General features: G+C 37.9%; 2 protein-coding genes and 1 long non-coding RNA gene across 5 annotated transcripts in view; all 3 read left to right on the forward strand.

The window, feature by feature from the left end:
- The window catches only part of LOC146500353 (uncharacterized), a 29,580-nt gene extending 14,633 nt beyond the window's left edge, over positions 1-14,947 (forward strand). The window contains exons 2-7 of the mRNA XM_085135655.1: positions 3,007-5,766; positions 5,852-5,950; positions 6,949-7,212; positions 9,236-9,378; positions 9,500-9,603; positions 14,305-14,947. Of these exons, the coding sequence (XP_084991781.1) occupies positions 5,697-5,766; positions 5,852-5,950; positions 6,949-7,212; positions 9,236-9,378; positions 9,500-9,603; positions 14,305-14,455 (831 nt within the window). The 5' untranslated portion in view covers positions 3,007-5,696 and the 3' untranslated portion in view covers positions 14,456-14,947. The remainder of the gene's footprint in view (positions 1-3,006; positions 5,767-5,851; positions 5,951-6,948; positions 7,213-9,235; positions 9,379-9,499; positions 9,604-14,304) is intronic.
- A 28-nt stretch (positions 14,948-14,975) lies between these two features.
- LOC146500354 (uncharacterized) lies at positions 14,976-17,173 on the forward strand. 3 transcript variants are annotated; one of them, XR_014869828.1, is made up of 3 exons: positions 14,976-16,508; positions 16,635-16,784; positions 16,881-17,173. It is a non-coding gene; the product is annotated as an uncharacterized LOC146500354 (long non-coding RNA). The 3 variants fall into 3 exon arrangements; XR_014869829.1 differs by having other exon boundaries at positions 14,976-15,625; positions 16,307-16,508; positions 16,635-17,173; XR_014869830.1 differs by having other exon boundaries at positions 14,976-15,516; positions 16,307-16,508; positions 16,635-17,173.
- A 1,285-nt stretch (positions 17,174-18,458) lies between these two features.
- Positions 18,459-22,973, forward strand: dnajc15 (DnaJ (Hsp40) homolog, subfamily C, member 15). The gene is made up of 7 exons (XM_085135657.1): positions 18,459-18,547; positions 19,874-19,990; positions 21,181-21,232; positions 21,359-21,432; positions 21,924-22,000; positions 22,100-22,170; positions 22,318-22,973. Exons 2-7 carry the CDS (start codon positions 19,886-19,888, stop codon positions 22,386-22,388), a joined length of 450 nt encoding a protein of 149 aa, XP_084991783.1. The 5' UTR covers positions 18,459-18,547; positions 19,874-19,885; the 3' UTR covers positions 22,389-22,973.
- The last annotated feature ends 80 nt before the right edge of the window (positions 22,974-23,053 follow it).

A 23,053-nucleotide genomic window follows, 5' to 3' on the forward strand; every position in this document is an offset into this window, starting at 1 on the left:
ATATGGGATTCAATTATCTCTGAAAATGGGTTCTACATTAGGGAAGCTAGAGGTAAATGTGTCCAATATAAAATTCTCAAAAGATACTATTACACACCAACGACACTTTATAAAATGGGAATTAGCAAAGATGACCTGTGTTGAAAGTGCCAAGAAGCAAAAGGTACGCTAGTACATGCTTTATGGGAATGTCCACTGGTCTCCCCAATATGGGAAAATGTTTTAAAATATATGGAGGGCTGGGTGAAATTTAAATTACCCAGATCACAGAGACTGTGCCTGTTGGGGGACAGAGGCGAGGTGCCACAGTTAGACAAAGCAGGCTTCAGAGTGTTAAACACTGGGCTTGTGACGTGTGTTCGACGTGTGTAATACTTTGGAAAGAGCCTCGGACTCCAACCCTGAAAAAGTGGAAGGAGAAAATGACTGAAAATGCCGCATGCAAGAAAATGCTGGGAAGACTGAGCAGCAAGACAGAGTCTAACAGAACAATGGGACAGTTTTTGTTTTTATGGGTCTACAGCATGATGACAATGTGGGATACAATCTGAATTAACAATTAAGGGTCTTGTCTGTGCAACAGTTTATTTATTTTATTTTATTTTATTTTATTTTATTTTATTACTATTTACATTTTTTTTCCTCAGTGAGTGTGGTTTTTGTTGTTTTGTGTTGTTATGTTTTTTGTTTAAATGATCAACATAATAAAAACTTTAATTACAAAAGCATATATAAGAACTTCAGTTTTTCCTTAATTAAGTTAGAGGAAGTTGTCAGCCAACCAACCTTTAATGGAGTCCAAGTACTCATTCAGTGTCTGCTGATTAGAAACATCTTGGGGCTTAAAAGAAATATCATCTGCATAGCAGTGATAGCAAATGTCCTCAAAGAGGCTCAAAATATGCTGAAGAGGAAGTAGATGCATTAAAAACAATAAGGGCCCCAATATAGAACCTTGTGGCACACCATATGTAAGGGAAGTGGAGGGTGACCTATACTTAGAAACCGCCACAGAAAAGCACAGTGCTAATGGAAGTTTATTCACTAAATGTTTTCTAGACATAGCCTATGTCAGTGAGTGTTTTTGTGTTGATCAGGGGTTCTATAAGTATTCAATTCAATTCAGTTTTATTTATATAGCGCCAAATCAAAAACAACAGTTGCCTCAAGATGCTTTTTATTGTAAGATAGTCCCTAGAATAATACATACAGAGAAAAGCCCAACAAACATATGATCTCCTATGGGCAAGCACTTTGGCGACAGTGGGAAAGAAAAACTCCCTTTTAACAGGAAGAAACCTCCGGCAGAACCAAGCTCAGGGAGGGGCGGCCATCTGCTGTGACCGGTTGAGGTGAGAGAAGGAAGACAGGATAGAAGACATGCTGTGGAAGAGAGCCAGAGATTAATAACAAGTATATTTCAGTGCAGAAAGGTGTAGTAACACATGGTGACTGAAGAAGAAATACTCAATGCTCATGGGAATCCCCCAGCTGCCTAAACTGCCTAACTATAACTAAGGGAGGATTCAGGGTCACCTGATCCAGCCCTAACTATATGCTTTAGCAAAAAGTAAAGTTTAAAGCCTAATCCTAAAAGTAGAGATACAAATAGAGGTTGTGCACACTGAAGCGAGATACAGCAGAAAACAAAAAGTGATGTTTGCATTCTGTGGTTACTGCTGAATAATGCTTCTGAACATGAAAACATGGCACTGTCATGTTGTTTTTCATTCAAAACTGAAAATTTAAATTTAAATTTAAATGCAAATTGTCTTGATGCATGCAAGTAAGGAAATCCCCCCTAAAAAGTTGATTCTGTTCATCTGGACATAGCGTTTTCAGAGGGAGAAATATTTCATCACTCATCAAGTCAGAGTCAAGGAGAAGAGAGTATTGAAAGTAGACTTCACACAGACACTAACATACACAAACAGGAAGAAGACCCTGCACACTAGGGAGTGGCCCCTTCTTTTCTTTGTCTGGAGTGCTGGACAGTTGAAATTCTAGAAATTAAATTATTAACTTGAAATTCCAACCACTAAATAATAAAATCTGAAAACTTGGACTATGAGTTTGTGTGTCTTCCCGAAAGCTGTTATGTGGGCACTCCAAATGCTACAACAGATACAGTGCCTGTCCCACAAAAAAGAGTCCAACCTTTCAGATAATAAAACAGTGCAGTAGCTCCTTTGATTTTAAATTTTAATTTAAATGAACTCTGATTGTGCAACAATATGTATGTGTGTGTATTTCTGCCAGAATTATTTGGCATTTTGTTCTCAATAAGGCCAGTAAAATGCTGTTTTAGGAATGAACCACAAACCTCTGTCACTGTGCGTAAAACTATTGGTCATGCTCGCCATTTACGCTTTCTAAATAACCATCATAGCAGCAACGATCACAGTCATGCCTGCTCTGTCGCTAATCTTGGTACAGTAAATCCCATTTATTTTAATACTTTGTGTGTGAAAGTGACACTCTAAATTCAACAACTGGTACATTTTCCACAAATAAGTGTCACACTTGCAGTTTTTATTTATTAGTTATAGGTAGAAAAGCTGACAGATAGGTGAGAATTAACAGTGTTCAGCCTGGTCTTAATGAGGGACTATACAAACAGTGCTCCCTGCCCCCACAGAATAGGATTTTTCAACTGTAATCAGAGATTATTAACATTATTAATAAATAAACACTTCAATAACAAAATTTGTAAAAAATGAATTAGGTAGCATCTACCTCCGAACATTCTTGTTGATGTTGTTGTGAATATGTGTGACTTCCTCATGATGTAAAAAAAATAACACAAGAAGAACTGTTAATTTTTAATGACCAAAATTAAACAGTAAATTATCCATTATCGTTTTAGAAACTGACTTCCTCTTAACTTGACAAAAGAAACGGACTCCAGTTTTTAGTATCAGCATTTTAAACATTAAACATTTTTGAGTGTTGAGTTGGCATTTTGTTACTAACATGTTGACATACATCTGTTTGCTTCTCTTTCAGTTCTTTCATACATGTGGGATTTAATGATTATTAGGTTTGGCCCATTCAACATTGACATCTATTTCCTTCATGGCTCATAAGGATGCAAATTATATCTCAGAGCTCAGCTCTGCAGCAGAGAGCATGCAGATCATATCACTTGTGTTAGTTTATTTGGGGAGTTTGAGGAAGTCACAATTTAGCCTTTATATTCGCGCAACAATATACCAGCAATGAAATGTGAAAAGGAACAAGTCTAATGCAAATTTTTTTTTGAAGAAATAAATTTACACTTCATTCTAAAAAGTTAGTTTGAGCCACAGTTATAAAAGGTGTAGACTGCTGCCCTTTCTTTTTGAAAACAATACCATGCACCATGCATGTTGTCCACCATACATGGTGGACAACATTTTTATTAAGTATTTAGCAAGAGTGATTGATAATCTAGATATCTACTTTATATTATATGCATTTTTTGTTTTAAAGTACGTAAGACCAATAGTGACACAAACAACAGGGTTTGCATAGGACTCTTTGCACCTCTGTGAAAAACTAAATGCCCCCTTACATCTTTCACAAGAATAAACCACAGCAATGAACACTAAACCAAAGAGAAGTTTGACTTTTTGTCTTTTCACATTTCAGTGCTTGTATAGTGTTATGTGAAAGTATCCGGTCGTTAATAGGGGTGGGTTTTTATAATCGATTTATCGATTAAAATCGATTCTGGTTTGGATAACGTAAAATCGATTCATTAAAATCCTGAATTGATTTTTTAATATAAATTTATTTTGCCCGAAATGCCAGAATCTCAGGTGAAATCTCACAAAATTTCAACAACCACCAAATGGCTAAGACAGTAAATGAGAGCAGGAACATGGATTCTGCACAAAGACTTAAACACACAGCGCAACCCGCGGATCAGAATCAGTTAGATGTCGCCTTTCTCACGGTCGGGGCTGAAAGCCGACAGCTTGCTGATTCTGATCCGCGGGTCCGCGCTTTGTGTTTATGCCCTTTATGCACTGATTCTAAAGCTGTTAGTTTGATGTCTCTCCAAGCAATATTGACCGAACCAGCAGCAAAAGAAGATCCAAACTATGCTTCACATAAACATCGTCATGTATTCACTCTTACTTTTGCTGTTTTGCTTCGACCACGATGCACAGCTCTCTCTCTCTCTCTCTCTCTGTACTGTTTTCTGCATTATTCGCTTGCTTGTTACGCACAAGTCTACCGTTGTTTACAGCGCTGTTGGCCGACGTTTTTTTTTTTTCGTTTTATATAATTCCGAAAAGAAAACCTAATTTCTGCCGTTCAATACTGAGCAAATGTAAACTTTTTAAAATTATGCAAAATGCAAAACGCTTAGCCGTGTCTCTAATAAAACCGCTGTAACTTCAGAGGTAATGTTCATGTGTTGATTAATGGTTTTCTTTCGTTTTTGATGTACTGCAGAATATTTTTATAAAATCCCAGGCCAGGAAAATCGCCTTCATGTTTTTCTGTGTTTTATCCTCAGCTACTTTGACACAAAGGCATCTGCTGTGATGCTCACACCTTTGATAAAGTCTTGCGAGTGTCAGCTACAAAAATATGTAAATGTACTGATCTGAATTATAATATTTCTGACTGTCAAAATTTCCCAGATTCAAATCGAAGTGAATCGAATTGAATTGAATTAAATCGAATAGTGGATCGAATCGATTTGGGACCTTGTGAATCGGAATTGAATCAATTCTAGAAATCAGTGATGATACCCAGCCCTAGTCGTTAAGTCTGACGTCACTAGCTGTATCTGGACCTAAACTCCGCTGCAGGTCCATATATCAAACGATCACTATGGCATTACTGAGAGTTGAAAAACTGTCTAAAGTCTTTCATCTTTAATAAAATGATCAGCGTTCTGCTCTACCAGGTGTAACAATTGAGTTTAACATCCAGGCATCCATGAAAACAGAATTTATGACATTTAACGGAGTTAGAAGTTAGCAGAAAGTTAGCTCGCTAGCGTCTATCTAAATACAATATAGTATGTCCTGACTGCGGGGTTTTGGAAACAAATTAAAACGTACAGCTCTGTTATCACTTCCAACATAAATGAAGACAGAAAACTAAACAGCAGTGACGTTTGTAGGGTTACTGAAGTTTGGCTAGCTGGTATATAATGATGTGCTAGGTGACCGCTAGCGACACAGCTATGTTAGCATAACTTTTTTTCCACTCGATAAAAGTTAACGTGAGTGTTCTCGGTGGTCAGGAACAAATATAATCGCATGGCAGGATGCTGTAAAAGGACCAAACTTCAGCCAGGAGAACAACTGAGATAATCCATCCACAATACGAGGTTAGTCATTCATATACTGCTGCATGGGCTGGGGTGTAGCTACATCCTAAGGTTTTAAAAACTGAGCTTAAATAAATGATTACCGGTAATAAAAGCCGAGGGAGGTCAACAGTGATCACTGACTGTTTTAGTAGCTTTTTGAGATTAAATAGAAGAAAATACTTAACATAAAACATGTTAACAACACAAAAGCCATATTAAACACAGACTACTCTAGGCCCGGAAGTAGGATTCCTCACGTCATCACTTAACGACCGGATTATCTGAAATGTGTGACTTCCTCAAAGGAAACTGACAGTGTTCAAACAGTTCATATGTACTGTGCTGCAGAGCTGAGCTCTAAGTAATAATCTGCATCTGAACCATGGAGGAAATTTATGTCAATGTTGAATACCCCAAGCATAACAATTCAAAACCTTCACCAGGTCACACAGGTAAGAAAGAAGTGACAGAAAAGAAAATGTATTTTAACATCTATTACTGTTGTACAGTTTGAATGTTTCTGTGTTCTATTTTAAGGAACAAGCGGCTGTGATAGTTCCCACTTAGAAATTATTATCTGTCTGGGAATGCTGAGTGTTTTCCTGCTGATTGGACTCATCACCCTCGGTGTTTACTGTGAGTTTGGTTTTTCATAAATTATCACTCAAACACTAATCAGCCCACATAAAAAAATGTAGAATGGCATCAGCCCGTTCTATAACTAATTTGACAAATTACACAAGCTTTGAACTTAAGAAGTCTCACTGATCCAAAACATTTAAAGAACACAAAAATCATAGTTCCTCATTTACAGTAAAGCAATTTTTTACTCTCATTTTCCCAAAGATCCATACAGGGTATGACACGGAATACAGATGAGGACAAAATTATTAGCTTACAACTCAAACAATATGTCCAGACAGAGAATCACAGTGGTGGGAGTATTATGCATAAACACATCTCTAACTGGGGATCCTGTCAGGTGGAAGGAATCATGAAGAAAATAGGCTACGTAAAGATTTTCAAATAAAACCTCAAGCAGTCAGAAACACAACTGGGTCTGCATCGTGACTTTATCTTTGAACATGACAACAATCCAAAACATGCATCGCTCTGAGTCAAGAACAACCGCCAGACAACTAAAGTGCATGTTGCTGACATGTCTGCACAAGGCCCTGACTTGAATCCCATTGAAAATATTTGGTGAACTAAAAACCAAGGTCCATGCCAGAAGTAGCTGCCTAACAAGAATCAGCTGGGATTAGTCAGGAAACGTGTAAGAGACTTGTTGAAGACTGCAACAAATGGCTGCAGGCCGTTATTCAGCAAGGAGAATAGACAATTGACTATTAGTGCCAGGGGGCTAATCATTTTGACCATGGTAAATTTATTTATTTGCAAAATTATTTTGTTTCTGTTTGCAAAGTAAAATAATGTAAGCAGGATGTTTTGGAAAAGCTGTGTTCAAAATTCCTTTGTCTTTCTAATAGCACTTGGAAAACACTTAAGCTTTAAACCATTTATTTTATGAACATCTTTCATTGTCTTCTGGAAACATTTTGAAATGTTTAAATTTAGATTTATGAGAAAACAGTTCAATTATGATTGAAATCATTCATTTTGATTTATTTCAGATCATGTCTCAGCTACAAATCTCTCTGCTGAGTCTAACAAGCTTTCCGCTATAACTGAAGAGAGAGACCTTCTGAATGCAAATCTCTCTGCTGAGTCTAACAAGCTTTCCGCTATAACTGAAGAGAGAGACCTTCTGAATGCAAATCTCTCTGCTGTGAGTAACAAACTTTCCAAACTTTTTATGACTGAGAGAGATCTGCTGCAAGCCAACCTCACTGAAACCACCAAAGAGTTGAAGAACCTTCAGAGTTTGTCCAAACAGAGTGAGTCCTGATATGTGCTGTTGAGATTTACTTATTTTGTTTCTTTGTGTTTGTGTTGAAAATTCAGTGATAAATTCACAGTCTGGTGATGATATAATGATGTGGCATCTCAAATTCAGTGCTACACTAAATTACTTTGACTATTTTTTTTCCTATCACTTGCTTGTACAAAACAGCCATTGTTGGCTATATTGTGTGGACTGGTTTAAAAACGACAATGGTACTTAAGGCCTAGTATATTGTTGTGAAGTTTCAAGATGATCCATTAAAAATTGTAGGTAAAATGACGTTTTTATGGATTTTAATATTTTATGCAACCTTAACCCGATTTTCACCTAAATTAAATCAGCTCTGGCTGTTATTGATATCCACCATGACAAAAAATTTGAAAATGATATCTCAAAAACTGAGGACACTATACTGCTAACAAACACATAGACCAGGGGTCTCAAACTTGCGGCCTGGGCATATTGACGTGAAGAAATATGATGCAATTTGGCCCTTGAAATTACTTTTTTTGTTAGGGAGGATTTGTTTGTTGTTTAGTGCAATGTAAAAAATAAGTTCTTTAAAAAGCAAAATAAATATTTAATATCAAGACATATTGAGCAGAGAGTACAAACACGTTGAGGGATTGGTCGTGTTAGTTTGGTGAGAGTTATTTGTAAAGAAAACAGTTTTCACTAGCAGTCAAAAACTAATGTGTATACTTATGTCTGGATTTTTAGTTTGTTAAATACATACAAAAGTATAGCAGAAGTGCTGCCACGTGTTTGGCCAGAAAGAGAGTACCAGTTTGTTTATTTGGTAGTTCAATGAAAGACTTTGGTTAGTTAAGAGCGAGATGAAAAATAATTGCATTCACGTTTGTAGTTGTGTCTTGTTATACAATATTTGAAATGAAAAAACAACAACAAACAAAACACAAAATTTTTGGAAATATTTATGTGTGTTTTCTTGTTTGTCTGAATGGGGGTTTTTTTTGTACTACTTGAACACTAAATTGGCCAATGCAATGACTCTGTCAGCAATGGCCCACAGCTCATTTAAGTTTGACAACCCTGATATTGACAGACGAGCAAACAAATCAAATTGATTACACCCTACCTTTCATTTTAAGGGGGGAAACGAAAGGTGTCAGCTGAACTGTAGCTTTAAGTAAAAGTTGTAACTTTTGACTACTGTAATAAAATCCTGGGTCCTAACGAGAACAAGATACTTGTCATTTGCATTTCATAGGTCTCTACCTAACTGCTAACTGGGATGTCAGGCCATGTTTGCATTTTTTTGTAACTGCTTATCCGTTTTAGGGCTGAAGTGCAGGACTCAACTACTGCTGAAAAATGTTTAAGCAAATACCCACTCAACTAAGAACTAATGATTACATCAACTTTCAGTGAAGCACATATTAATCAATTTAAAAAAAAAAAAACTATCACTGAGGAAATTCTTTTGTTCACTTTTAAAATTCTTAATAATTTAGTACCCAGCTATCTCTCTGAACTACTCCACTTATACAATCCCAACAGAGCACTTAGATCGTCCAATCACATGCTCCTAGCACAACCTAGGTCTCAACTGAAGTCGAGAGGTGACCGGGCCTTTGCAACCGTGGCACCTAGACTCTGGAATAACCTCCCTGTTCATATTCGTACTACCGAGACTATCCAGTCTTTTAAATCACGTCTTAAAACTTATCTTTTTACTTTGGCCTTTGATTCTAACTAGTTGGCTGTTCTAGCGTGTTGTGTTGTTACCTATGGTTTGTTGTCCTGTTTTATTGTTTGTTTTAATTGTCTCGTGCTTTTACTGACTGTGAAGCACTATGGTCAACATTGTTGTTTTAATATGTGCCATATAAATAAATTTTGATTTGATTTAAAACATTGTAACATCAGTGAGATAATATCTTTGTGTACATTTTATTTGGCCTGTTTACAGAGTGACATCAAGAATTCACAAAATAGCTGTCATGTGTCAGGCCTGTGCATCCATAATGCCTCTTGTTCAATGTTTTTTGCAGAGAAAGTATGTCCTGAAGGATGGATCATGTTCAGTCATAGCTGTTATGTATTATCTGAAAAGCTTGGTTCCTGGGATGAAGGTAGAGACGACTGCAGAAGCAAAGGAGCAGATCTGATGGTGATAGAAAACCTTGAAGAAAAGGTACAGCATAACCAGTATGCATGTGTCATTGTGTTTGTAAATAGTTATTCAAAATTACACTCCTCAAAATGTTTTATATCAATTACTTTCCTCACTCTTTTAAACAATAAATATTTTACAGGCATTTATATCTAGTTACATTAAGGAATATGCTTGGATTGGTTTGAATGACAAGGAAGAGGAAGGAAATTGGAAATGGGTCGATGGAACTCCACTGAATCTAAAGTAAGTCTTCACTTTGCTCCAGTGGTCTCATTTGCTCAGGAAGGTTCGTAACTGAGTGATGTCACCCAGGAGAATCTGCATATCAACTATAGTAAATGCTGTTTGAATACTACAAATTCCTAGGAAATACTCATTTTTATTACCTCGTTTACAGTGTAGGGACTAACACGTTATTAAGTAATGCGTTACAGTAACTACGTTATTATTGTGGTAACGAGCACGGTAACTAGTTATTATGCCAAAATCAGGAACGCGTTAGTCGTTACTGGGATTTAGATAGGGTCGTTATTCCTTACTTCGTGTGGTGGCTATCATGGAGCTTCCACAGATTCAGTAACATTAGCAAGTGGTGGAGGCCAGCAGGTGGATGAGGGAAAGGGGAGGCAGGTGCAGGAGAGATCCGAGGCGGCCGCCTGTCCGAGTGTCAGGTGAACTGAACTTCAGGTAAGAATTTATGACCTGCAGTCTATCTGGGTCAGATAGAAACCAAGTTTAGGTGGAGTTTATTTTCGTTGTGCTGACATTTTCGTACTGCGTACTAGCTAGCATGACGGAGTTTCTATACAGCTGGGTGGGTGCTATTATGTTACTGATGTTGAGCTTTATTTTGTTCATAAGGTTAATTATTAGACTTGCCAACCGTCCCCTAAAAAACGAAATTATCTCGTATTCAGAGAAAATATTACGTGTTTCGTATTGAGGTGAAAAGACACACAGTTTGTCCTGGACTTCAGCTACAATGAAAAAGACACAAAGCTGGAATTATTCTGTGTCTTTGCTGCACAGCTGCCTTTTCTCTCATTCTCTCCCTCTCCTGTTTCTACTTCAATCATGAAACTGATCAATAATCAGCTGATCGGCTTTTCTGTCGCAAGTCACGTCTATCTTGTTTGTTTATCGCCCACTTTGCGCCAGAAAGAAGAAACCAGCGGAGGTCGCATTAAACAACAGCAGCATGTTTAAGCTTGATCAGCTGTTGTTAGAATTTATTTAATATTAATTTCTAGTATCAGCTGATGTTTGCTGGAGCCACAGCTGTAAAGCTGCTGGTCATGATATCGATTTGGATATGTGGTGAGCAGTGGCGTGTCCAGCGGGGTGGCCTGGGGGGGCACAGGCCACCCCCCCAACCAGACTGGCCACCCCAGGTGCCACCCCAAAGGTAAAACAATAAAATTCAATCAAATATCAAATGTACGATTATGTTTTCACGGTGAAGCTCAGATATCCGAGTGTAAGTGAATGCAGCATCGGCTTCTGCGCTATGTGCATCACGTTAGCAAAGGTAGGCGAGCCAAGCACGAAAGACGGCACTGCAGGAAACAATTTTTCGGTGAAAGAAAATGAGGACAGAATAAATGTCCCGGTAAGTAATATTAAGTTTGAGTTTGGTAAACTTCGGTGAAATTAGAATACCAAGGAAAAAATAACACTTAAAGAATTATTGCAGCCATCGAATATTTCAGACAGTATGCTACTGAGGGGAGCTAACATAAGAGTTATGAGTTATAAGATATCATCTAAGTCATAACATTGCTGTATGGAGCTGCAGATTTGGTTGCAGGTTAACATAGTTGGACTGGCCATCGGGCATCCCGGGCATATGCCCGGTGACTTATTTTTTATTTTTTTTTGTAATGGCATGAACAATGAGAGGTGGTGGATTGGCCAGATGCAGGTCGATGTGTAAAAATAACTCAGTTGTTTGGTGGTGGCTATGGCGGGGCTTCCACAGAGGCCAGCAGGTGGATGAGGGAAGGGGAGGCAGGAGGAGGAGAGACCCGAGGCAGCCGCCAGTCCGAGTGTCAGGTGAACTGAACTTCAGGTAAGAAGTTATGACCTTCAGTCTATCTGGGTCAGATATAAACCAAGTTTAGGTGGAGTTTATTTTCGTTGTGCTGACTTTTTACAGTCAGTTAGAATAACTCTACTGCGTACTAGCTAGCATGACGGAGTTTCTATACAGCTGGGTGGGTGCTATGATGTTACTGATAGTGAACTTTATTTTATTCATAAGGTTAGTTAGTAGAGTTGCCAACGGTTCCTTAAAAAGTGGAATGGTCCCTCATTCAGAGAAAATATTACACTTTTCGTATTGAGCTGAGAAGAGACGCAGTTTGTCCCGTACTTTTGCTTTAATGAAAAAAAGACACAAAGCTGGAGTTATTCTGTTGTTACGCTGCACAGCTGCCTCTTCTTCTCTCATTCTCTCCCCCTGCCTCTCCTGTTGCTACTTCAATCATGAAACTGATCAATGATCAGCTGATCGGCTTTTCTCTCTTGTTTATTTATCGCCCACTATGCGCCAGAAAGAGGAAACCAGCAGATGCCGCGCTAAACAACAGCAGCAGGTTTAAGCTTGATAAGCTGTCGTTAGAATTTATTTAATATTAATTTCTAGTATCAGCTGATGTTTGCTGGAGCCACAGCTGTAAAACTGCTGGTCATGATATCGGTTTGGATATGTGGTGAGAGGGAAACATGAAGATGAAACCAGGAGATGTCCTTACTGAATCATCAGAGCTGAACAGGTGATGGAGAAACAGGTTTACATTTTAGGTGACATGAATGAGTTGAAGGGAAGTTATGAACTGTTTCTGAGAGACAAATAACACCAGGATCCTTTTCTAAGTAGCTGACAGCTGGTAACTGTGCAGGGGCGAGTCTAGCAAAGTTTTACCAGGGGGGCCAGGTAGGGCATTAACAGGGAAAAGGGGGCACAACGAAATACTTTTCTTTCTTATTCTCATTTAAAATGTCTGGCTTTTATTAAATAATTATCTAAATCTTACAACCAAAGTTTTTATCTGACTTAAAATGTATAGAAATCATACATATACCAACAAGACAGTGTACATCACTGTCACAACAGCGTTTGTTTTCATTCAAAGGCTTTATGGCTTTAATACCTGGTGGGCCGGTTTCTAGTCAAAATGCCCGATTTTCTGTCCCAGTCCAGCCCTGCAGGTTAATACTGGCAGTGTTATCATGCCAGCTGACTGTATTTCATCATCAGCCAGTGTTGTTCTTTATCAATATTACCAAAGTTTACCATAAGGCAGCATATAAAGTATTTACTTGCTTTAAGGTTTTATTCAAATGTTAGTCTTTTCATTTGTTTCCCCACTTTTTTCCTGTTTCAAAATCAAACACCAGTTTGTGAGAAGATTATCTTCTTTTTTTAATAGGCAGATAAAGTTTTGCATTGGCTAATTTGTCAATTGTTTGTTACAAATGTTCGTATTTTAATATTAAAAAATGTTTTTGCCCAAAACATATGTGCACTATATGTTAGTAAAAATACTATGAAAATATTGCTGTCCTTGAATGCTGAGTAAACACTGACAAAGCACTGATTGTATCTCTTGTACTTTATCAACACAGTATCTAAAAACTTTGCACCGTAGTGGTTAAAATCTCATTCTAATAAAAGTTAAAAGCGCATTCGGTTATTAGGTTTATAGGGTTATTGAATTATGGTTAACGGTTGGTAGAATTTTTTTTAAACATTATCTGCCAATTACATCTGCCATCCTTCTCCAAATCTGTGCCCCTACCTGGCCCCCCCAACAAAAATTTTCTAGACACGCCACTGGTGGTGAGAGGGAAACATGAAGATGAAACCAAGAGATGTCCTTACTGAATCATCAGAGCTGAGCAGGTGATGGAGAAACAGGTTTACCTTTTAGGTGACATGAATGAGTTGAAGGGAAGTTATGAACTGTTTCTGAGAGACAAATAACACCAGGATCATTTTTTTTATGTAGCTGACAGCTGGTAACTGTGCAGGGGTGGGTCTAGCAAAGTTTTGCCAGGGGGGCAGGTGGGGCATTAACAGGGAGAGGGGGCTATAAGTACAAAATTTTGTAATAGCTGTACAAATGTAGAAGAAGACAAAACATTTACCGTGAGATAACAAACAGTCTCTAATATGAGAGCATTAGATTTAGAGCAATTGGCAGTAAATTGAGTGCCACATATTTTAATAAATCTGGCCCTAAATATTCCTTCTCCTTTAATGTCACCCTTTGTAATTAAGTTTTATTTTTCACAGGTTTCAAAGGTTGACCTCTGTAAAACAGTAGTTTAAGAAATCATGGTGCTGAAGTCATATGCCCAGTTTGTAGTCATTTCCTGGACATTGTTATTTTAACATGGCAGACATCCAGTGACTTTGTTAAAGAGAGTAGAGAATGTTGTTCGGGTTCTCAGCACACTGCTCTTCTGTTTTTCAAAGTCCTTATCAATTCTCCTACCCACCTGATAATATGTTCAGCAAGGAAAACTGGTTTGGAAAGGTTCATAACATGTACTTTTGGAACGTACACTTTGTTTGATTTTATTACTTTTAATGAATTTTCAGCAGAAATAAGCTCATTGGTGGACTGAGCTGTCAGTGGGTTTAGTCAAACTAGAAACTGCTGAGTTATATTTAGCATAGCCTATACGGTCAGAAGAACTGCTCAGCAAATGACCACAGTTATATTGCTATAAACACTGCATTAAAAAATATAAAATTAAGCTGATGTTTCTTTGCTTTTTGGGTTTAGTTTTTTGTTTTGTTTCGGTTTTTTGTGTTTTGTATTGGTTTTTGTTTTGGGTTTTTTTTTGGTTTTTTTTTTTTGGGGGGGGGGGGGGGGGGTCTCCTTTATATAAGTCATTTGTCAAATACAATAATGCTCTTGTTCACTGACTTGTCAGGAACTGGGAGGCAAAACAACCAGATAACGGTGGTGGAAATCCAAAGTGGGGTGAAGAGGACTGCGTTCAAGTACAAACTGATGCATCGTGGAATGATCTTTCATGTTCAGCCTCTATAAAATGGATCTGTGAAAAACATACAACAGAATAATTCATTGACCACTGTCTGACATGTATTTACTAATTCAGCTGTGCCTTTTATTTTATCCTACATGTCATTTTCACTCCATTTTAACTTCTTTTTTTTTTGTAGCTAAAAATGTGCAACCTTTTAAATCTAAAGTTATGTTTATGCCAGTAGAAATACCAGATACTTATGGAACTGTTGTGTGTATTCCAATATCATTTAAAGAAAAAAAGACAATCCCTTGTTAGGGAACAAATAAAAGTAAAGTCTCAAGTCTTGTGTTCTGGAGAACAATGGCTGCAGTCACATTTAGTCTGAGCTCAGTGGGTATCTAATGATCTAAACCCATCTCAACAGTGACACCTGCTGGCCAGTTTGGCTATTACTACATCTTGATGATGCTGTTCTGTGAAACAATGACACAGAAAAGCCTAGCAAAATTCAAAGCAAAAATACTTATTAAACCAGACTGTCAATAGTTGTGACCATCACATGTTTTGGAGAAACAGGGAAGGAAAAAAATGAGAGTCTTAAAGACAGAAAGCAATGACTGTTACAACCGGTGTTGTAAAATTCTCAGTCTGTTAACATTCATGTTGCTCACTATAAATCAAATTATAAAATAAAGTATACAGGAAAACACCGCAGTGTTTACTGTAATAGCCACAAATATTTACAGCTGTTTTTTTGGGCTTGGTCATCTCTTGTTTTTTGCTCACAGCCCTCAAAGTCTGGATGTGTTTGATGTTTACATTTTCTGGGAGTTTGTGTCATCAGGTTTGTTCTATACACTGTCAAGCAAAGCAAAAAGCTGGCATAAAAAGATTTAATTTTTAATTAACTTAAAAAATAGTCGCAGTACACCCATCAGCAGATAAACTGGAGCAGCCGGGATACCTAAAAAGTCACGTCCAGTGGGTGTGTGGGCGGGAGAGTGACGCAGGCGCTCCACCTCAAGTCACTACTGCGCAGCCTCTGGCTCCAAAAGTGCGACAGCGCAGCTTCCACAAGCGGGAAAATTCGGCTTCATTCTCACCATCTTTTATTGGTGAGAGCCCGAACTAGCATTAGCACAGACAACAATGGTAAGCCTCTACAAGTTTTTTTTTCTCTTTTTTTTTCTCCATCCAATTAATAACCCATCTTACAACTGTACTTCTCTCCTTGATCCAGTCACCCGGCTCTGGACTTCCAGTAAGTGCGCTGGCCTTTTCTTTTCCCACAGTTCAACTCTGGGTTTTCCTCTCTTTTTTTTTTCTCTGCGTTTCTTGATCTTAGCAGTAGCTGCCTTCAGTCCTGTGGCTGAGATGGGAAAAAGAACCACGTGTATGGGCTCAAGTAGTGGTCATAAATATTTTGTACTTGTAAACAGACTGCATAGTTTTGAACTGCCCAAAATATCAGAAAATTTTAGGTTTGTGTATCTATAGATGAGAATTTGTGTTTATAAACAAATATTAAGTTACAATTTTTACAGACCAAAGTTAAGGGACCTAGCTTGTATGAGCCTTATGGGTATTTATTTAGAGATCCTCCAGCTTCAAACTGGTTACCCTTCTAGGACCTGAAGCTCAGTAAAGCACCACTCTGACAGCCAAACCCATCTGTTCTCTGGTTGGATTGTTAAATTTGTGATTGACATGACACTGACCACATCTTACATTTTGAAGAAGTTAATTTGGTTAGTTTGTACAGTGTATAATCTGCTGTCTGTTCATCCAGCTTGCAACAGATTTGTTTACACTCACAATACTTTACTAGTATTTTTGTCTATAATAGTATCTTCTATTCACATTAGTATTTACCATCTATGTTATTTCATTGTAATTTAAGTTTAAATCTGCTTTTCTCTTCTATCTCTTATTGTTTTATCAGACATGTCCCCCAACAATGCCCAGGACAAGGTAGTCCCAGGAGGCTGGCTCACCTCCAGATCCTCCAAGTACCAAATTTGAACTCTCCTTTGAGAAGGGTCTTATGGCACATTTGCAAAATGTGTCAGTATGGCTGACAAAAAGGCTGTAGCCATTAAAATAATGAAACACGAGAGCCCAAAGACCCATTGGAAAACCAAGAGGTAAAAACTGCTCCCTAGAATATCAGTTAGAAAGATGTGTGCAGTGGATGTAAGGATTGTGATGAAATGCCTATAAAATGTTTTTTTTTCTGTTAAACTAATGTAAAAACCATCTCATGTTTCTAGCTCACTGCCATGTGAAAACGTAACGCCTGTAACTCCAACAAACCAAATATATTCCTGAGTTTGAATATCTTTAAAAAGTCTTTTTGACTTCATAAAGGAATAAATTTCAAACTGCTCAATTAAAAGGCAATTCGTCCCATCGTCGTGCAGGTATGATTAACTCCATGATCCTTTACATTAATGCTCTGAAAATGGATACTGATCAAATTTGAATCGTAACATGACATATTCTTTGATACCTCTCAGACTGGAATAGTGCTTAATCACCTCAAGTCTCTTGGAACAATACACGCAGACCTGAAATTATAAAATGTAATGTTGGTGAAATATCACCAAGAGCCGTACTGAATAAAATTATTGACTTTGACCTGACCTATGACACCTCAGCTGCCAAAGTGGGGCTCTTACATTCAGACCTGTCCGTACTGGTAAGTAGCTGGAATCAAATTTAATCTCTTCCTCACACAGTCACACAAACTCCAGTGTTTGTGATTTCTGTTAGGGGTTTCTCAGCTGTAGTATAAATAATACTTATCCAAATGGTCAACATAAACAAAAAATGTGACAATCATTTCTCTTTGTCGTCCATCAGGTCTCCGGAGATTATTCTGGGGCTTCCATCTACAAAAGCCATAGATGTATGGTCCCTGGGCTTCGTGGCTGTGAGTCTGTACACTGGTTGCTTGCTGTACCCTGGGTACAGTGAGTATGCCATGGTAAGTAAAGCAATACAAGAGCACTTTTTATTTCTTCTGAAGAATTTGATTTCAAGCTTAATAGAAAAGATTGATAATATAATGTATGTCAGTTAAAAGTCTGTGCTGGACTCCTAGTTTGATTACATGTCCTGCTGTGCTCTCAGCTGACATACATGATGGAAACTCAAGGACAACCCCCAAAGAAAATTTCAGACTGTCTTTTCAGACATCTGAACTGTATTTCCAAGAGTCTGGGATTCAGTTCGTGGAGAAAAGATGAATAAATCTCTGGATGACCTCTTACATGTAAGTATACTTTTTGACCATATAGTGGGCAAAAAACAAAGTCTCTTTAGCTGTGCTGTGTTGCTTTCAGATCACCCTTTAGATCCACCCCACCAAGCCTCAGGATTATGCAGATAAAACCGCAGAAATGTGTGATCTCCTGATGTTTGTTGAACTCTAATAGTGATAAGGTTATAAAAAATAATCTGGTCTTTTATTTTATTACATATTACTTTGCTTTATGTGAAAATGCTGTTATCATTTAAATGAGTAATTTAACATATGGCATGATTCATTGTCTGCAGCGTTAAGTCCTGCTATGAGCACATTAACAGCTTTAAAATAAAGAAGACAGGGATGTCAGATAGCGGGACAGAAGGGTGTGGGTCTCTGCACCAGCCCACCTCTGACACCAGACAACCTGCCCAACAGAACTCCCACCCTTGGCCTCCACCCTTCTTCTCAGAGGAGCAGCCTGAACTTCATCACGCCCAGTCACTGTAAAACTGCTCACACATTTCCAATATTTCCAATCAAATCACACTTTAAAATAAAACATCTGGAAGAAGATAAAAATGATACGAGTGACCCAGGTCTTAAAAAAAAAAAGAAGTACTGATTGGAAAGACATGAGCAGAAAAATACCGTACCAACATGAAAGGTCAGATCATGACCAGAAGAAATGCCATCATTCTACGGGTTCATCTTGCTCAACCAGTGGCTACAGGACACAGAATTCCATCTTGGCGAGTAAGAAGAAGCCAGACCAAAACTGCTTTGACAGGTCAAATGAGAGGGCCAGAGCAAACTACGAAGATGGCAGGAGCTACATGTCCGTTAACACCTTCAATCACAGTCGGGCTGAGGACCACCGCTGCAGAGAAGCAAAAGAAGGGCAAGCAGAGTAACACTTGATTTTTCTTACATGACGTGAGTGCCTCACTTAATCTCACTTAAACAAATGTAAAACTTTTGTTTATTGAAAAACAGAATTCATCTCAGCAGTAATGAGGCCACTAAAACTAATATTGAATCAGTGCGTAATGTCACTAACATTGTCAGACTCTATAGGTTTCCCTGGTCCCTTTCTCAATCTTGTATTTCAGTGATTCCACCACTGCACATCATTAATGTCTGTCTTCTCTTTCCACTAGTTATTTCTCATCTCTATACTCTCCTTTCTCTATGCTTTCACTTGATTGTCGGGGATTTCTCCACCTTATGGAGGGTTTTCAGCTTACAGTATAAAGTTCCTTCAGGCGAGTTTTGTTGTGAATTGGCATCACAGAAAAATTGAAATGATCAGTTTAATTTCTTGAAATAAAAATAAAGTTGTCTACATTAAAAAGCAAACAGTGTCCCTGTTATTGTAATAGTCAGCTAAGTAAGTTAGAAATGATAACAGCCAGACAACCGAGTAATATGCATTATATATGGTTAAAATATACCAAATGCAGTAAGTATACTCGTTTCATATAAATATAGTCTATATTGGTGGATTTTTTGCTGCCGTCACTTCCAAAACGTTCCCCTCTAACTAAATAACCAAATCCCACGTGTTGCCAAATCATTTTTCTTTTACTGGTCGACATGATTCACTTTTACACCAATAGGAAAGCGGTGGCATTTTTTTCCCCCGCTTTTCTTTTTTGTGCTGTCCTTGGAAAACACTATTTTTACAGTTTCTTCTGTGCTAAACATGACAATAGTATTCAGAAAAAAGCATTGTGTATATATTTATGATATATACACAATTGTATAGTGTTGTTTGACACATGAGCACACATGTGCAATAATGTTGTGGCTTTATGTTTTGGAGATGAAACATCAGATTTTATTAGATTTTATTTAGATTTTTATTATTACTGGGGGGGGGGGTTGTGGTAGGGTGAGTGTTGGTTTATTTATAGTGTTTGCTATGACTTTACTGGAATGCTGTACTTCAAGTAAGCAAACTTGCATATTCAGCATGAGATCCAATCAAAGGAGCTTGCAAAGGAAAGCGTCTGGACTTCTTTAAGTTACTTGAAGACGTTTCACCTCCAATAATTTTTGAGATCCAATAATTTTTCCCCAACAGTGTTTTAACTGAACTGTTTTGAACTTACTGTCATTTCTGTTTATTTCATTTAAATTAAGAAAAGGATTTTTGTTTTAGCCACAAAGTCCCCACCCCGGGAAGTCTATGCAACAAAGATGACGACTTTATTGTGAAATTCACAACCGGATGTGCTCTAAGTCATTTCTGGGTTTAAGTTGTGAGGCAACATGGCGAACGCCGGTGGAATGACCGTGGATGGGGACCTGATGCGATACACTGAGTACTCTCCAAAAACCAGTGTTAGAAGTGACGCGGAGATAGACAGGCAGCTGGTAAGTACCTGTTTTAAATACTTGGGACTTTTGTGTCTGTCAAACTAAATCGAGGTGGTTTGATAGCAGCTGACGCTTCTGTTAAATAACCTCAATGACCGCTAACGGCACGTCGGTCTATTGCATCAGGTTCAGAAGCTAGCGAAATAACCTGAGCAAAGTAAGCTTTAAAGGATGTCTCACAGACATGAGCTTTCAGGGCTAATTGGTGCAATCTTCATTTTCTCTTGGTTAAACAACAGTAGATGAGGAATCGTAACCTGGTTAGCCACAACTAGCTACATGTGGGTTACATGTATGACTCCAAGGAACAGTGACGTTTGTATGTCGATGGGTTAACACAGTGCAGGCCATGTGTGACAAGAGCCCTTGCAGAGCTTCTTTAGATGTCATTAATAGTCATTGTGAGGCTTAAAAAATACGATGCAAAATACCGAGGTTTAAACAGGGGAAAGGGTAAAGACACGCTTTTAAAAAATGCACGTTTTCAGGTCCCATTTATTTAATTATGGAGGTAAGGCTGTTTTAAACGTATCTCTGGCATCGAGAAACAGTAAACTATCAGTATTAGAAAACTACCACTACTTCAATTTTCTATATTAAATATCTGGTACTATGAACACGGAGAAGCTTAAGTTACATTACTGGGATGATTTCTAAAAAAAACACGTGCCTCGAATATGAGAAATTGTAAACAGCAATCGGCAACACGCCCCCAAGTCTGTTTTTAGATATCGGAGGTCCAAACAGTTTGGGCTTGAAACATCTGGCATTCTGGCATAATTACTCACCTTGAGGTCTGTATTCGTAGCGCTATAGTACCAGACATACACCCTAAAAAATTGAAGTGCCTAGCTGAAGTAGGTTTCTAGATAATAGAAGTTTAAAATGGCCATTCAAAAATGATGCAAGAAAAGCATCATTTTTGGCCTATTTTTCTCTGTAGAAACATGACGAAAAGCCAGAGTCAGCTTTGAAGCTATGGATCATGGGAGGGGATAGAGAGAACTCCAAAGGAAAAGGTGTCTGTTTTAAAGCAAAGGTTATTTGCTTTAAAACACTGTAAACATGATCAGCAGACACAAGTCAATAAAGTTTAACTTTAAATAGTGAAGTTACTCAAGTAGCTGTGTCGAATGACCTGTCTGACCCAGTGTGCTAACAGCTGGATGTTTTGTTTTTGGTGACAGGGACGGACATTAATTGCAGTTGGTCTTGGTGTGGCTGCAGCAGGGTTTGCAGGTAATAATGGTTTGATTTTGAATTTGATTTTTTTTTCTTGATTTTTTGAATTTCTCTAGTTTGAAAGATTTCTTCTTTTTTTTTCTGGTTTAAAATTCTTGTGCATATCTTGTGTTTAATCTACAGGCCGGTATGCCTTCCACCTTTGGAAGCCTCTTGGCCAAGTCTTCTCTGAAACTGTGAAGAAGATGCCTTCGTCAGTAAGTAAATGATGAACATCCTGCACATCCACTGTAATGCTTATATCTACTCCAGGTGAATAATTGCTACACACTGTGCCACGTTAACATGTCGATCTCAGATATTACAGGCAGGTGGATTCAGAAAATACTGGTCTTGAGTCTTTTTCACCTGTCATTACCCAAACCATGTAAATAATAAAGGGAACTATTTTTAGGTTTCATGAACTTTTATGCATTTGTTTTTGCCTGCGTGTGCACTTGTGGTATGGATTCTATGTGCTGTTTTTTTTATAAATGTTCAGCATTTGTCACCCTGAATGTTTCACACGTCATTTAAAAAGTATGTTTGAAATATATTCCTCCTCAGACTATTAACCTTTTTAAAGAAAGCCAGAGGGTGCCGTTGGTTTAGCCTGTCTTTAGAGGAATGATCTAAAAAAAAAAATCTGTTCTATCATAAAGTTATTTGGCATACATAATCAAAGGTTAATACTGTGGTGTCTCCTCAGACTTTTTCATCATACTACAAAGGAGGTTTTGAGCAGAAGATGTCCAAACGAGAGGCCAGCCTCATTCTGGGCATCAGGTAATGCATCTTCTTGGTTTAAATAATCTTGGTCTTCTAAAATGTGGCATATTTCTATCATTTATAATTAATCACATGGATGTATTATGTTACATCCAGCCCAGCCAGCACTAAAGCCAAGGTAAGAGAGGCCCATCGGAGGATTATGGTCTTGAACCATCCGGATAAAGGTAAACCTAAACCAGATTGATCTGTTATCTGTGATTATCTGTGATATTAATTCAATAGATAAAGTTGCCTCTAACCAAAACCTGTCTGTTAGACTGCAGGTAGAGCCGGTTTAGTGAGTTGCATCAAAATTGTTTTTGTGTTTGCAGGTGGTTCCCCGTATCTCGCTGCCAAGATCAACGAAGCTAAAGACCTTTTGGACAAAGAGACTCGCCGATGATGCACACTGTCAATGAGCACTAAAGACTTTCAAACCCCCTCAGCTTCAAAGTACTGCTCGAATGAGCATGAATACCGTACAAGGGAAACCGCTAAAGTTCAAGAGGATCGTTAAAAGGATTCTTTGTTAAGCTGCCAGAGTAACTTGTGTTTAACTGAATTTGTCACCCCTGTGATTTATAAGGTTAATACATCCTTAAAACTACCTGCTGTTATTTTACACATAGAAGTAATGTGTTGTATTTAAATGAAGGGGTTTGAAAGGATATACACCACCTAGTGGCAGCTGGCTGAAAATGGAACAGTCATTGTGCTGAGTTCATTATTGGCTGTGTAAATATAATGAATAATGATCTATTTAAGCAGCAAGAAAACAAACTGTTTTCATATTTCAATGTTTTAATGTGGAAGTTAGAAAATAAACTTAATTTGCAAATATTCACAGTAGGATCTATTTTTAGATATTAGTGCACTTCTTGAAATGTATTCAATTGAAAGTTTCAGAGCTATCTTACAGCTGTTCTATTAGAAATGTTGAACAATAAGCTGCCTTTGGCAACTCAAACCTTAAAATAACCATACATTTTGTAATTTACCTGCTGTTTCTTTACCTGTAGCCATACATTTACCCATTAATCTGTTTCATGCTTTGCTCTGTTTGATACA

This window comes from Neolamprologus multifasciatus, chromosome 16 (assembly GCF_963576455.1).
Source record: "Neolamprologus multifasciatus chromosome 16, fNeoMul1.2, whole genome shotgun sequence".
Classification (NCBI taxonomy): domain Eukaryota; kingdom Metazoa; phylum Chordata; class Actinopteri; order Cichliformes; family Cichlidae; genus Neolamprologus; species Neolamprologus multifasciatus.